This window comes from Carassius gibelio, chromosome A19 (assembly GCF_023724105.1).
Source record: "Carassius gibelio isolate Cgi1373 ecotype wild population from Czech Republic chromosome A19, carGib1.2-hapl.c, whole genome shotgun sequence".
NCBI classification, from domain to species: Eukaryota; Metazoa; Chordata; class Actinopteri; order Cypriniformes; family Cyprinidae; genus Carassius; species Carassius gibelio.
Genome location: NC_068389.1, coordinates 12306110 through 12322084, shown reverse-complemented (window position 1 = coordinate 12322084; position 15975 = coordinate 12306110). Strand labels below are relative to the sequence as shown.

At 37.6% G+C, this 15975-nt stretch overlaps 1 protein-coding gene across 5 annotated transcripts in view; it reads right to left on the bottom strand.

Annotated features, from left to right (window-relative positions):
• Window positions 1–368: 368 nt before the first annotated feature.
• Window positions 369–15975, bottom strand: part of LOC127935158 (tumor protein D52) — a 38340-nt gene continuing 22733 nt past the window's right edge. For 2 of the 5 annotated variants that reach the window (XM_052532786.1, XM_052532782.1), the window contains exons 2-8: window positions 5075–5202; window positions 4686–4834; window positions 4330–4431; window positions 3233–3259; window positions 2591–2632; window positions 2240–2288; window positions 369–2158 (exon numbers count right to left, since the gene is read on the bottom strand). In XM_052532786.1, the coding sequence (XP_052388746.1) occupies window positions 2036–2158; window positions 2240–2288; window positions 2591–2632; window positions 3233–3259; window positions 4330–4431; window positions 4686–4834; window positions 5075–5202 (620 nt within the window). In that variant the 3' untranslated portion in view covers window positions 369–2035. Of the gene's footprint in view, window positions 2159–2239; window positions 2289–2590; window positions 2633–3232; window positions 3260–4325; window positions 4432–4685; window positions 4835–5074; window positions 5203–15975 lie in introns of those variants that run through there. The other 3 variants (XM_052532783.1, XM_052532785.1, XM_052532787.1) reach the window with 3 other exon arrangements.

Genomic DNA, 15975 nt, shown 5'->3' with positions numbered 1-15975 from the left:
AACAGCCTTGTCACTGTGTTTACAAACAGAAAAAGCAGCACACAAAGCTTCCACGTTTTTGAGTGTTTGCAGAACCTGTGGTAGACTCATTAAAATAGTCTTTAGGATATTATGTAGTAGTCTAACGACTGGGAAACGGTTTGAGCTTATAATCGATTTAAATACGTTTAATAAAAACGATTTTGTTTCAACCCCACATTCTGCAAAAATGCTAAAAAAAATTGACGTGTATTAAAGTCACCTTGAGAAAGTAAGAGTTAGTGTGCCATCTAGTGTTCAGCTGCAACATTATTGAAAAAAAAAAAGACTTCTGGAAAAGAACTGCGTGTCATGTGCTTTATTAGGCATCAGACATACAAAGGAACAAATGTTTCTATATATATATATATATATATATATATATATATATATATATATAACTCAAAATAGTTCTAGTTTCCGGATGTTAATTATAAGTGAACAAAACAGCAGATTCAACTACCACAACTGTAACCCAAGACAAAAGGCCATTAGAGACATTGACTATAAAGCAACATTCATATTTAAAAGATGATGTGAGGAAAGATGATACAAACTTCAGTGAAGCAGAAGGGGGAGAAATTAAAACATGTTTGGTCCCGCTGGGGATTCCCACCCTCCATCTATAAAATCAACACAAATAAAACACTGTTTTAAACAGAAAACCCTTAACAATATTTTCCACAGTAGTATTATTTTATTTTGGATATCAACACTAGGTCTAGAGTAATAGATCATACATGCTGAACCTAAACCTCTGTAAACATTTTGATTTCTATTCTCTGAATATTTCTTGCAGCAGCGTAGCAGAAAGTACCATCTAAATGAGCACAAGCAGAAGCTCCTGCACACCAAAGCCTTTAGCAACCACTACCAAATCATACATTTTACACCTTTTTATCTATAGTTCAGAAATTCTAACAATATCAATATAAATATATAGTTTTTAATTTTGCAGTCTTGAAGATGCCACAACATTACAGTAGGTACTAGTGTAAGCGGCTACACAAATAACACTAGATTTAGAGTTTGTAAATATTATGGATTGCACTAGATCTAAAGCTAGTTTTTTCACACTGCTGTACAACTGTGTTAGTCAGTTTAAACAACAGGGAAGAAGTGCTGTCTAGGAGACTATGATGTCTGTCCCTCTCATAATATGTCTTCTTTCCTGTCACACGCACACACAAAAAAATACAACAGTGATCAAATGACAAAGCTATCAGAAACACCCTTAAAGTGAGATTAACCCTTCCCAGTTTTAGCAACAGAAAGCACTGGGATCTCAGTGGTGCGACTATACTAACGGCATAAAAATAAAGAGAAATCAAATCACAAAGCACACTGTCAACTCAAGTCTGCTCATTTTATGACAAACTCTCTAAAGCTAAATCTAATGAAATAAGTAATGAAGTTATGAAGTAATTAAATAGTCTAACATCACTACTATTTGATCATATTTGGTATTAATGCTAATAATACAAATCAATAAACTTTCTATGCAAAAATATTTCCGTTCAAAGTTCACACTTTTTGGCATTTGTTTTAAAAACAGAAGATGAACTATATATACACAGCGAAATCTGGCAATTTTAAGTAGCTGGATGTGCTACAGTGAATTTACACAAACAAGAAGTCAAATTCAATTACATCTTTAAACTTTGTATAATGCCTTAAGGATATATTCTTCAAAAGAGTACATGGAAATGTTTAGGGACTTCTAAAGGACAGCCTGAGCCTCTCAGGAGGCTAAAACAACACAGACCTGAAGGTAGGGGTCAAAGGTCAATGCTCTAGTGTGACAGTGCATGAGGGAACATACAGAACATCTCACATTCGGACATGTCTGCTCCAGTGTAGGACCACCAAGTCCCGTCTGGAGATGACCCAGACTTCAGTGGACAAATACTGCCACAAAACAAAGCTCACAGTGACTATGTAGAAGCACAACAGTGGAATGAAAGAAGGGAAACAGGAGGTAACAAGAGAGAAGAGGGAAGCGTTTGAAGGTGGATCCTCAGTGTGGTTTTTGATCTGGTGGACACGTTCCCTCTGGCTGTTCAACCACTGGCTTTCCGTCAGGTGTGGATTCTGAAACCTCTTCGGTATCGCCTGTTGATGGGGTTGGGTTCATCTTGGTCTGCAAAGGCACAAATGAAGTCAGGGTTTTTAGCATTTTCAAATCACATGCACGGTGTTGATATTAGCAGTGTCGCTTTACCTTTATGGTTTCCACCTTCTCCTCAAATGACTTGAAGGTGGGTGTGTTTCTGCGGGAGACACGATAATGATGTAAAACAGACTGATTTCACAAACAATATCAGGGCTGGGCAACTTCAGTCAACAATGAACGAGATCACAGTTTGTCCTAAGAATGCGCAGCAGGGTTTATCATCTGCGGCTTTAAATGCTCCCAATCTTTAAAGTGAAATTGATTCTGATCGGCTGTCAATGCTTTTCTCATTTGATCATATTGGCTTAAGATGTATTCTTTTAGGAGAATGACCAATCAGAATCAAGCATTCCTGTGAAATACAGAGGCTTATGTGGGTCTGTCACAACACATTCTTACCTCATCAGCGGCATGCTAGCCGAATGCTGTATGGAGTGTATACTATCCGTCAGCAGTAAAGAAGAGCAGACAGCAGTTAGCCAAAGCGAGTATTACAAGAGAAGAAATAAAGCCATGCACCTACACATGTCTACGAGTTCATAACCAGCATGAAAAAGCAGCTCAGCCCTTCATGCTGTGTGAAACGGAGTAAGAGTATAAGGCTTTAATCCATCAGGGGTTTAAAGACTATATTAGCAGTATTACTGACACAGATTCACACCACAGCTGGGGCGCCTCAGTCTGGCTGAATAGGGTGTGTGAGAGAATTAGCAGGGAATAAACTTGGTTTTAGCATGTCTGAATCACTGAATCACAGGGGATGATATGTTCAGCAGAGCGACAGCCAAAATGATGACAATTTTCGTTTTCAGTTGACTGATTTTAGACAAAAATCCTCAAAAAGTCTCAATTGCAAATATCCATTCAACACATACATTCAAGCAAAGGTTTAAGAAGAAAAGGTATGCATGCACAGAAACAAAGTGGATGAAATGGAGACTAGCACGACCTCTAAGTGCATGCCACACTAGAAAACCATTCATCACACTACCGAGAGGCAAAATAACCGGCTTTTGTTTGAAGCCACTGTAAACATCTTACCCAAAAGAATTGGAAAATGACTGTAATCTGTAAATGGCAGAGGGGTCATTAGCGAAAACAGTTAACAATGTTGCCAGCGTTGCAGCAAGAGTGTCGTAAGATGGTGAAACTGAGCAAATGTCAGTTCCTTTGACTTCAGAGTATGACGTGGGTGTCTGTGAAATGGTTTTATTCCACCTCAGTTTTTGTAATTTCACTGTATGTGGGAGTAAAATTAAGTTTTTTGCCATTTTGTGCAGTATTGTTATGCTAAAGGCACATGTATGTGTAAGTGGTGAGCACAATGACTACGTTCACACAGTCTGGGTTTGGGATTGACGAATGTAGTGGCTAAATGTCCTACAGAAGATCTACCTCAAATAATGCTGTGAATTCTCAAAATGTTCAGTTAAGTCTTCAAAGAATAGACTTGAATATCTCATTAAATATCTTCAGTTGTTTTCCAAAGATGAACAAAAGTCATGAGGGTGAGTAAATTATGTTTTTTGGTTAACCATCCCTTTAAGGGTTTAGTTTTAGAACCCTTTTTAGAGCCACTGTGGAACTCTGGAGAATTCCTGCAGCTCATCCTCGAAGACGTGTTTAAACTCTCCACCTAACGTTTATCTGGAGATTTGGCTCATTCTCGGACCACATAATCTCCAAATGTAGCTATGAAAATGCAGTTGACTCCTCGAGATATTCACCTTGATTATTAAATGCAATCTTCACGCTGTATAACATAGCCCTGTTCTGAACTCCAAAAGAAAATCACAACTGTTAAATGTATTGGCTCAATGAATTTAAAATAAATTATCTGAAATATGGTTTATCTGATTACAAATCTTACGACCAATAACTACAGCTGCTGTTTGAGTTGACTGCAATGTTCAATTTTGTTGTTTTCATGTATTGTGTCTCACTTTGAGTCATTACCTGTGCTTGGCAAAGACACTCTTTGTAAAATAAAGCTTGAATAAATCTGCTGCTGTGTGAACGTAACCAGAGTGGTTTGGAAAATACATTATTAACAGGTATTAGTGAGTATTCATTCATGCGTTACAAGGTCAAAGGGTACAAAGAACAGTTTGATCAAAGGATGAGAAGTTGGATCTCACCTCACGTCCTCTAGCTTTCTGCCAATGGCTGAGCCCACACTGGAGAACGCTGTCGTCGCCTTCTGACCCACTTGAGACAGGGTCTCTGAGGTCTTCTTATACCTGTACAGCACAGATGGGGGACAGATGGGTACAAAAAATGTATACAACAGAACTTTAAATCACAAGATGATGTAATTCTAACAGCTGGAGTGAGCTAGTAAAATCAAGCATGTTCACAACGGAGTCTTTAATGCAGTTCAACCAAATGTCAGGTGTGAACTGCACAGCAGCAGTATGACAGATGGAGCCGCTTCTCTGCAGCAGTGCGAGAGGCGAGAGGCACACAGATGCCCGAGGCGAGTGAGGGCACATACGCAGTGGAGGTGGTGACTTCATGCCAGCCTTTGCTCAGGTTCTGTTTGAACTCGTTGAGTGGAGTGATGCCCAGTTTCCGCTTGATCTCGGCCACCTGCTTCTCTTTGGCTGCCAGCACCTGAGAAAGAGTCTGGATCTCCTCTTCCACCTGTAGGGAAACAGGAAAGAGGAATTCACCTGACATGGAAAATATGGTTAAGGGTGGTGATTCAAAAAAAAAAAAAAAACACAATTCACTTATGGGTTTATCCATAAGGTCCAGTTAGAAGATACAGCAACTTCAAAAAGTGAAGAAAGTATGCACTGCAAAATGACTTCAGCCTTGAGAATAAACCACGCTTGCTCATCCACTGAATGTGAAAATGTAACAGAATTGAAGGATGCTGACCTTTGCTAGTTCACTGCTGAGTTCTGCTTGCTCTTCCTCAGTTAGGGCCGTGCAGGGGGAACTGGGCACTGCATACACTGCATTCACATCTTCACCGACTTCTGGGAAGATGTCTGGACTCTTGGGCCCTACAAAATCAATGAAATGTTGTTTCAATTAATGCACAACAATTATACATAAACTTATCTTAGACATTTTTTTTCTTAGACATCCATGTATTTTTCAAAAATTTGGATTTTAAACTGTTTTTTGAAATTATAAATTGAATTGCTCCTCTTAAGATCATCAGTGAGACCATTCCACAAGTCGACCCCTTTTACCGAAATGGTGTTCATTTTAAAGTTTGTTCTGAACATTTGTTTTTTAAACATGTTCTCTCCTCTTAGGTTATATTTATGTTCCCTGTTTTCAAACAAACATAGTATATTTTCTGGCAATATTTTCCTATTGACTTTTAACAAAGACAACGGTATTCAGACTGACTAGATCGGAAAATATTATTGCTTTAAATTTGAGGAATATTGAGTTTGTCGGTTCATTATACGGTGAATGATTGACTATCCTTATGGCTTTTTTTTTTTAGAATAAAAATATGTTTTGTTTGTGGTGTAGGCATGCCCCCAATGTATGGAACAATAAGAGAACGATACAGAATATACAGAGAGGGAAAAAATACTTGGTTTTATGTAATAAAGCTATTGTTTTGGACAGTTTTGATTGAACATGAGCGATGTGTGGTGTCCAGGATAATTTATGATCTAATATTATTCCAAGAATTTTGTCTAGTACCACATCATCAATCTTTAAGCTCATGTTGGTCTTAATTTGTCGATTACTGAATATAATATACTTGGTTTTACTTGGTTTTAAGATTTAAAGTTTATTTCGGTCAAACCATTGCTTGATTCTGTATAGTTCTCTGGTCACAGCAGTAATTATTTTGTTGTTGTTGTTGTTGTTGATACTTTATTGATCCTTTGCAGGAAATTATATTGTCACGGCAGCTTAACACACAGACACCACAATTAACAGAACAAATTACTTCCAACCAATCTACAGTTAAACAACAACAACAAAAATAAATAATAATACTTATATAGAATATTCAGTAACAGATACATATTCAGTACAGAATATTCAGTAACATATGAATATTCATAACACATTAAACCTTCTAATGGCCGCTGGTACAAAGGACTTCCTGGTACGTTCAGACTTGCACTTTTGTGCGATCAACCTATGGCTGAAGGTGCTCTTATTGATCAACCCCAGCACATGGATTGGATGTGAGGGATTGTCCATGATTGATTTTAGCTTAGATAGCATTCTTTTCTCAGCCACATGCTCGATCACATCAAATTCAGTCCCCACAACCGAGCCTGCTTTCTTAATCAATTTGTTAACTCGATTTAGATCTCCCATGCGAGCACCCTCTCCCCAGCACACCACAGCAAAAAACAGAGCACTTGCCACCACTGTCTGATAGACGTTGCACAATAGAGGACGGCAGATGTTAAATGACCTCAGCCTTCTTAGAAAATAAAGTCGACTTTGACCCTTTTTATACACTGTCTCCATGTGGCTCTTCCAGTCCAGCTTATCATCTAGCTGTACACCGAGATATCTGTGACTGGAGACCAACTCCACTTCACTGCCCTGGATTGTGATTGGGATTATCTGTGTTTTCTTCCTCTTCCTAAAATCCACAACCATTTCCTTTGTTTTTGAGGTATTAAGTTGGAGATAGTTGTGGTTGCTCCAACCCACAAACTCTGTAATAGTTCTCCTGTACTCCTCCGCATCACCTCCTTTAATTAAGCCAACAATAACTGTATCGTCTGAGAATTTCTGGAGGAAGCAACTGCCACTATTGTACTGGAAGTCTGCTGTATAGATAGTAAACAGTAACGGGGCCAGCACGGTTCCTTGCGGCACCCCCGTATTACTCAGAATAGTATTAGAGACACTATTCTGCAGACGCACGTACTGTGGTCTACCGGATAAATAGTTCATACACCACTGGGCCAGTGATGAATCCAGCTGCATCCTCCTCATCTTCTCACACAGCAGTTGGGGCTGGATCGTGTTGAAGGCGCTTGAGAAGTCAAAAAAAGTAAACCTCACAGATGCATCAAGAGTGTCCAGATGTGCATAGGTTCTTTGTAGCATGTAAATAAGGGCATCATCCACACCCATGTTGGACTGATATGCAAACTGCAAAGGATCCACGTAATTTGTCATACTGGCCTTGATGTAAAAAAAGACCTGTCTCTCAAACGTCTTCATAATATGTGAGGTGAGTGCTACAGGTCTGTAATCGTTATGGTTAGACAATTAGACAGTGAAGATTATCCCCAGATTCATAAAGTGTTGTGTCATCTGCAAATAAAACACATTTTAACAAATCTAATACCTTACAGATGTCATTAATATATAAAATAAACAACTTCGGACCAATCAAAGAAATCATTTCTGATTGATGATCATTAAAATGTACATACTGGTATCTATTGTCAAGATAGCTTTCTAACCATGAGTAAGCATGGCCTCTAATACCATACTGCTCTAGTTTATTCATTAACACTTTATGATCTATTCTATGGTATCGAAGGCTTTTTTGAGGTCGACAAAAATGCCAAAAGTAAAATACTTTTTGTCTAATGCAGATGGTATATAATCATAGGGGTGTGACGGTTAGTATATAACCGTGAGACCGTGAGACCACTTCATTACATTTTGCTTTGTAGAAAACCTTTCTTAAAAACGAATTTCGTTTTTAACAAATTTTATCTTAATTTTAATAAATGTTTCATCAACCAATTGCATGTATTTTAATAAATAAAAAGCAAATATAGCAGACAATGATAACCGTGACATGGAAGCACCAGCGCGCCGCGTTCACTTGCACCAAAGAGTATAGAAGTAACAAGAGGCGAAACTCAATAGAACGTTCCATAGCAACAAACGCACCCATGCCCAGAGCTGCAGCTCCGCCATCTTGGACTGAACGCAACACAGCTGTCATAGAATTGAATGATACCGGTCCCATTTCAAAAGCGGTTGAGGGAATTAAATAGTAGTTTCTAGTTTTTAATGTCTCTAAATTGTGAAACACAACTTGTTCAGATTTTTTGCTTTCATTTTCTTGCAGTTATAGAGTAAAATATATTTTGTAATATATATATATATTATATAGAATATAAATAATTATATTTTTTAATTTGTACATTTTAATAAACTCAAACTTATATAACTTTTTTTCTGTTTCACTTTCATAATTTATTTCACTTCAACAATAACCTAGCAAATGTCTTCTTTAAAACAAGACCAACCATACAGTAAGTCTATATTCCAAAGCATTTTTGAATTAAAACCATTTAAATCGCATATTTTCAGAGATATATGAACACCTGACCTGGCAAATGACTGCTTTATTAATTCATTGTTATCACTAAATTAACCCTTTAACTGTCACCCTTTTTTCGCATTAACATGAAAATCACTTTTCACTTTTCACTTTTCTATTTTACCTCTCTGAATCTTTGGGGAATCTATGAAATGCTAGTTGCTTGGTTGTACACTGATAGTTGTTACAGTTAATGGCAGAACACTGTTTTCTTTGTTTCCAATTTACAGGGTGGACTATTGTTATGGGCTCCTCACCAACCTTCACAAAAAGACCAGTAGACAGCTGCAGCTCATCCAGAACGCTGCTGCCAGGATTCTGACAAGAACCAGAAAATCTGAGCATATCACACCAGGCCTCAGGTCCTTACACTGGCTTCCAGTTACATTTAGGATTGACTTTTACACGTATATAAGTCACTAAATGACCTAGGACTGAAATATATTGGAGATATGTTCACTGAATATAAACCTAACAGAGCACTCAGATCATTAGGATCAAGTCAGTTAGAAATACCAAGGGTTCACTATAGTTACTATGCTGCCCACAGCTGGAATCAGCTTCCAGAAGAGAACAGATGTGCTAAAACATTAGTCACATTTAAATCTAGACTCAAAACCCATCTGTTTAGCTGTGCATTTATTGAATGAGCACTGTGCAATGTCCGAACTGATTGCACTATATTTTCACTGTTTATTTTATTTTATTTATTTTTCTGTTTTTAAATGTTTTAATAATTTTAAAAGTTTTAAAATTGCTTGTTTTATTTTTGTTATTATTTTTCTTCATGATTATTTTACTTTCTTTTATGTAAAGCACTTTGAATTACCATTGTGTACGAAACGTGCTATTTTTTTTTTTTTTTGATGTAAACTTTTATTAATTAACAAGATCAAAATTACATGTATAAAACAAACATTATACATGAAATAAACAATTTCACACTAGGGGGCTGTATCCACATACTAATTTATATAAAAATATTAAAGTGTTTACAAACTTTCACTGTTTTAATTGCTTTTTGTTTCAATGAAAATCGTATAGTATCAATATAATGCTCCATTTCTTTCCTAAAAGAAATAAAACAAGTTTTTTTTGCATGAGAACTTACATTTGTGAATATGAAATTTTGCATGTAATACAATAAGACCTTACAGACCAGGGCCTGAATTTCGTTTTTTAAACTGGGGGGGAATTCCCCCCTTGCATGGGTCACATGGGGGGGATCTAAAGATTATGGGGGGGAGAATAACTTTTGATGCATCGGTCTAATTTAATCATGTTCATTTATTAATATCTAAAGATTTGTATGCATGAATTGTGCATTTCCAGTTCTCAAATCAGTTAACAAAAAAAAAAAAAAAAAAAAAAACTTTATACAAAATACATCATGCTCTTCAAATTGACATTAAGACCTCTGTTTAAACTATGCCTATGCTATATATTAATGTCTATTTCAGTTCATGTGTTTCAGTTCAGTTCAATTCTTTGCTTTTTTTTACTTTTGATATTGATATCGTAAATTGATATTAAGAACTCAGTTTAAACTATAAGTATTTATGTCTTTCATACATTTCAGTTCTATTTCAGTCATTTTTTCCATTTCTTTGTTTCATGTGACTTATTCTAAGTTTCTCATCTGTCTCCTCATCTTCATTTCTTTCCATTTGATGATGGCTCTGTTGAAGTCAAACTGCTCAAGGGAAGGTCCAAGCTCTGAAATGATCATTAGATTTGTGAGACTTGTATTATTCAGTGAATTTCTGAATTTAGTTTTGATCCTGTTTTGTGTGCTGAATCCACGTTCACACGACACACTCGCTACTGGTATGACCATGGCTGTCTGAATGAGTTTCTCCATTTCAGTGAAAACTTTTTTCTTTGGATCGTGATCTGCATCATCCGAACTTGTCTTTCGCTTCAGCCAACGGTCCATATTTAAACTACTACGCTAACCAAACAATTCATTGTCTGTGGCCGTGTTTGTGCGCGCGGGAAATATGCTGCGCATAATGAATAGAAAACAAGGGGAAACGCGCAGTCACATGCTCAAACAAGTGGAAAGCTCGGGCGCGCGCGCCGCAGTCTCATTTCCACAAGCGCTTGCACTCTCGTGGCGTCTGTCGTTGCCATGCAACCAACTGCGCTCTCCATGATGACAAGAAGGATAAGCAAAATATTAATTGATTTCTAGCCCTTGCGTTAACTTTATTACTAGATATATTTATAGATATATTTATGGAGATGAAAAATAATAAAGGCGTCCTGTACAGCTATGATCAGCTGTTCGGCCGAGCATTCAATGTTGTGACGCTGTAAGCTGATCAGTTGGTTCGTTGCTGCCGCGCTCTATCACTCGCACACCATAAAGAGCAAAATGTTTTTTAATGTTTCAGTTTCGTTATTACAACGACAATTTGGAAGCGGATAATTTCTTCACAAACAGCTCATTTTGACTCAGTGTTAGAATGCTGCACCTACACTTGATAGTGTGAATAAGATCAGCGCAACGCAGACCGCTGCATTGACAGCGTGAAACATGATCTGTCTACAGCAGCCAGGGCTCCGCCGTTTACTGTCTATGAGCTCAGCGCTGAGACAGAAAATGCCGGTCCAGCGCTGATTGAGGAATTAAATTCGAAAATAAAAGACAATTTGACTAGACAATTTGACATATTTTTTCTCGCATCTGTGAATTTATTTTTTAATCAATTGCTCTGAGATGAAGCAAATATATTTGTGCGGGAATTTCTCGCACTATAAAAGCTAACCTTGCGGGAATGGTTTAAATTATGCGCAATCCCCGCATTCCCGCACCGAAATTCAAGCCCTGCAGACATAATTGTTAATGCTGCAGTGTATACGGTAGTTCTGCCAACGGTAATGCCGTTGGTTCAGTCCAAAATGGCGGCAGCGCGATAGCAGCGCCATCTAGCGATTGTTGTCAAAACTGCAATGGAGTTTCGCCTCTTGTTACTTCTATACTCTTTGCTTGCACTGCACTGTGAACTAGAGCGCATCTCATCATAAATGAAACTCAGCGTAGGCCTATGCCTCATACATTAGCATTAAATATCTTTGCTGCATCCTTTCTAAAACAGACAATGGCTTTTTTTTTTTTGCGGCTCGCATCAACAAAGCATTGCATCACCCATAGACCGCAAGGTGCAGCTTTGAAATTTGCTCAAAAAACTTTGGCGCGGATGATGAGTTTTGTGACCGATCTCCTTAATAAACGGAGGTCTGAAATCTCTGCCCCTTTACCGATCAGAGCGCGCTCTGACACGGAGTTAACCCGCTATCTCCAAGATCAACCAATTGAATCTACGTAAGATCCACTAGCATGGTGGCGAGACAATTATGAAACACGCTATCCGCTCCCCCAACCCCCCCCACCACAACGGTTATGTTATGAACCGTCACATTTGACTCACGTCATAACTGTCATCACCAATTCTGAAACCGGCACACCCCTATATAATCAACTAATTTAATAACTGCCATTGAAGTCGATCGACCACTCCTGAATCCATATTGATTGTCACTCAATATCATGCATTTTTCTATGAAACTATCAAGCCTCTTCAGAAAACGAAAATGAAATCACATTGAGAGATATACAATTAAAATTAGAAGACAAAAGTCACAATTAACAGAAATAACAACCACAGTGTGCCATATAAATTTAGAATAGCATGTAAAAAGCTTTTAGTTCTGGAAACAAATTCCATACATATTTTGTGATTCTTTGATAGAATCAGCATTTCTGTGCTATTTGACTAAATTAAATAAACAAAAAAATCCTGTCAATGTCCATTTGATGGCTAACTGTAAGCCTACATTCAACAGAGGTCAAATCTGAGGTTCAGCTTGCAGAGGTTTAAAACGTGTTTCAGGAACAAACTCAAAGGTTGCATCACATGAAGAGGGTGTGCAACTCATTTGGAAGCTGCTTGCTGGGTATTTATGGAAAAACGGGTAGGTCTGCCTCCCACTTTAACTTGCCACAAAGATAATTAGGGACAGAAGTGAGGATCTTTTATAGCTTGTTTGACAACAAATCCATAACAAAATATTGTGTAGTGTGTTTATCATGTTTTAAAGTCTCTTGGCACTTAAAATGAGCAGGATAGCATACTTAACCATATATTGTTACACTACATCTAATACAATGAGAAATGAGGTGATTAAAGTGCACTGAACAGTTTACATTAACTGGTTACTTTGTTATTTTGGCTTCAGTTCACATCTCTAATATACACAGTTTGAATTCAGTACAAATGAAGTTCTGGCTCAGTAAAAGGTTGAATGTCCTTAAATTAGATGTGGTTTGAATACAATTAAAGTGCTGTCCCACTAATGTCTAATTTAATACACCATTTTCTGCCCATCAAACCACATTTCCTTTAATACTACATCCGCTGACAGTTACAGTACGGGTTACCTGCCAGGGCACACTGACACTGGTGTGTAAAGTTCATTCATCATGGGAAATGAACATTGATGAACAACATAATGAACAACTTTTCTAATCTCTCAACACATGCAGACAATTTTGGCAGAGATGTCCTTGCGTTATCCTGTGGATGACAAACTAATGTTGATTGACAGGCTCGGAGAACACACATAAAATGCTGTATTATAATTGCTTTAATATAACATATCACCTCTGAATGTTGATTTCGAATTTTACAAGTGGTGGTGTAATTCAGGTGAGGAAAGACGATCATATGTCTATTCTCAGAATAATAATAAAACAAAGAGAATATTCGGTTGTTAAGTGATGACGCAAGAAGCGCTGTTTCCGGGTCCAAGCCTCAACTCAACTTCACTTGAGAATACGACCTCAGCAGCCGTTTATGAGCACTGTTTATTCATATTAATCATTTAAGCTAAACGCTTTCAAACGTACGGTATACACTACAGTCTCCGTGCTCACAGCGTCCCAAACACAAATAATTTTAATATATATTTTTTTTATATTTATATTTTCATTGTCTGGCTATCTGGGACTTCGGTATGGAGTTAAAGGTTAAGATTATAACTTTTTCGCTAATATTCTATCACATTGTGAGTTTATATTAGCACCTTTTGTTGTTTTCTCATGGTAACTGATAGAGCGTTTGGACACGGAAGCGCTGCTACGTGACGTCAGACTTAACAAGCGAATAGCCATATAAAGGCTATTCATGTGAGCACATTTACACTGAAGGATTTATACTTTGTTAATTTTTGATCCACTACTCCAAGAAGAAAAAACAGACATGTCAACTAGTTACTGAACTGATGCAGACACATTGCTGAAGCGGATTGATATCATCTTGGTGGAGCGAGGTTCACGTAAGGAAACATGAAAATAAGCGGGGCGGTCTCAAATCTGCCCCAATGGCTCTCAATTAGAGCGTCCTGCAGTTCCCGTTTTCACCACAGATTCACATTGCAAAACTGTGGGGCGCTGCCCCACCTGCTCATATAGACGAGCCGAGCCTGTTGCCAGTGTCCAAGTTTAAGAGTCAATTTGAAACTGTTGAGGACTCATAACATTTACACGAGGACTCATTACATTGCTTGCATGGAAATTAATGTTGCAACTATGGCCAATGCCTGAACTTAAGTAGAGAGGAACATAATAGAGGTCGGGATCGTTGCGTCACGTCGCAATGCATTGTGGGAATCGCGGTACAGAAGTAGATGTACTGTATAGTAGGCATTAGGTAACGTTGGTCATTTGGTCATTAATTTTGATTATTTTTTGGAAAATGGTTCAGTATTGCTGTATTGTGACCTGCTGTAATCGGTTTCATGATCGACAGGGCAAACGCCTCGTGAATCATATTAGTTTTCAACATTTTCCTACTTGGAAAAAAAACACAAGGTGTCTGAAATCACCAAGAGGCGTCAGATGGCTTGGGTCACCACTGTACGGAGGGAAACCATCACCTTCGATAATATTATAATACATAGTTATGGTGAGACATGTTGTGTATGGTCTCTCTCTCTCTCTCACATACACACACACAAACACATTACGTTTTCTCTAGTTTTTGTCCAGTAAGGGAGTCAGTTTAGTGTCTGTATTTTTTGTTTAAACATTTTCTTTTGACCCAATCCTGAACTTAATTTGCTTTTTGATATTTTTGTGCTGACTGTATTTAACAAATTTGAACAACTTGTTTAAAAAAAAATAAAAAACTGGAACGAACTTCAAAATAGGAAGTTAAGCGTCTTGTTTTGGTGAATGGTGGGTTGTGTCTGAGGTGAATGTTCGTCAATATTATACCGGATTACAGAACTACCGGAGGAAAACAGTGGATTTTTGCAAGTATGATAGGTGAGTAATTACTCCTGAAGTGTAACAAACCCGCATAGACAAGCTTCATAGCTCGCAGAATCTGATAAGTGTGTGTGTGTGTGTGTGTGTGTCACCACTGATGCTTGGTTAATGTTAACATTTCCTTAGTGAAAAAGATTGTTTTCTCCACGTTTAATTTGCAGATCCATTTATGATCTGCAGGTGAGCCTCCAGTGACTTTTTGAAAAGTGAAAGTGACATTTTTAAATTGATCGGAGGTGTAAGCGCTCACTCCACAGACCCGGTAGGATAAATTATCAGGGAAACTGAGGCTTGGTAAACTTTCATGTGTTCATAGGGATCGATTCCGCCTACAACCTCTTTTTTTTTTTTAAGTAGCGTTGTTTGGCTTCATTATTAAGTTTGTCCGTATAGGTATAGGCAACTTTTTTTGTCACGTTCTATAACTTTTTCTGGATACTGGCTATTATCTTATTACAAACCTGCTTTGCGATACCTCTAAAATGGCCGCCGTTACCCACAATGCACCATTCCATGACGTCTACGCCCGAGCTCTATACTTTACTGTAAAAGGATGGTTTATCTGTTAATTATTTACAGGCAGTAAACTACCTATCATACACACATACTATTTCATTCAAGAAATCATGTCTTTTTTTAACCTTTTTTTATGTAAAAAAATAACTTTAGTAAAGTCATCTGACACACTGGCGTAAACACGTTTTTGTTCAGTCATCCCTGATTTAAACCACCAGCTTTAATAAAGCAATTCCCATTTATATCCACATCTGTCCTCTAGTCAAATCGATTTCTCCACACATGGACTTCCAAATACACAAGATTTCAAACAGCTGCCATCTTACGAACCACCATGTAAAATAAGCATTTCCAACCCTGATGTGCAATGACGGTTCACAGGCTTGATCAAAGACCTCTCTGTTTCGGTATAATGAGATTGAGGGCCCTGTGTAAACACATGCTCACTGCTCTTTTAGTGATTAACATCTTAACTGATTTATAGTAGCACTGTTGGCCATGGAATAATTTATAAATACAGTTTTATTGAACAGAATGGTTAAACGTTTCACTACCTGCCAGTTTAGACTAGTCCTGTTTCTCCTGGATGCAAAAATTATATTTACTGAAACTAACCTTCATAAATGTAACATTTACACATCGGTG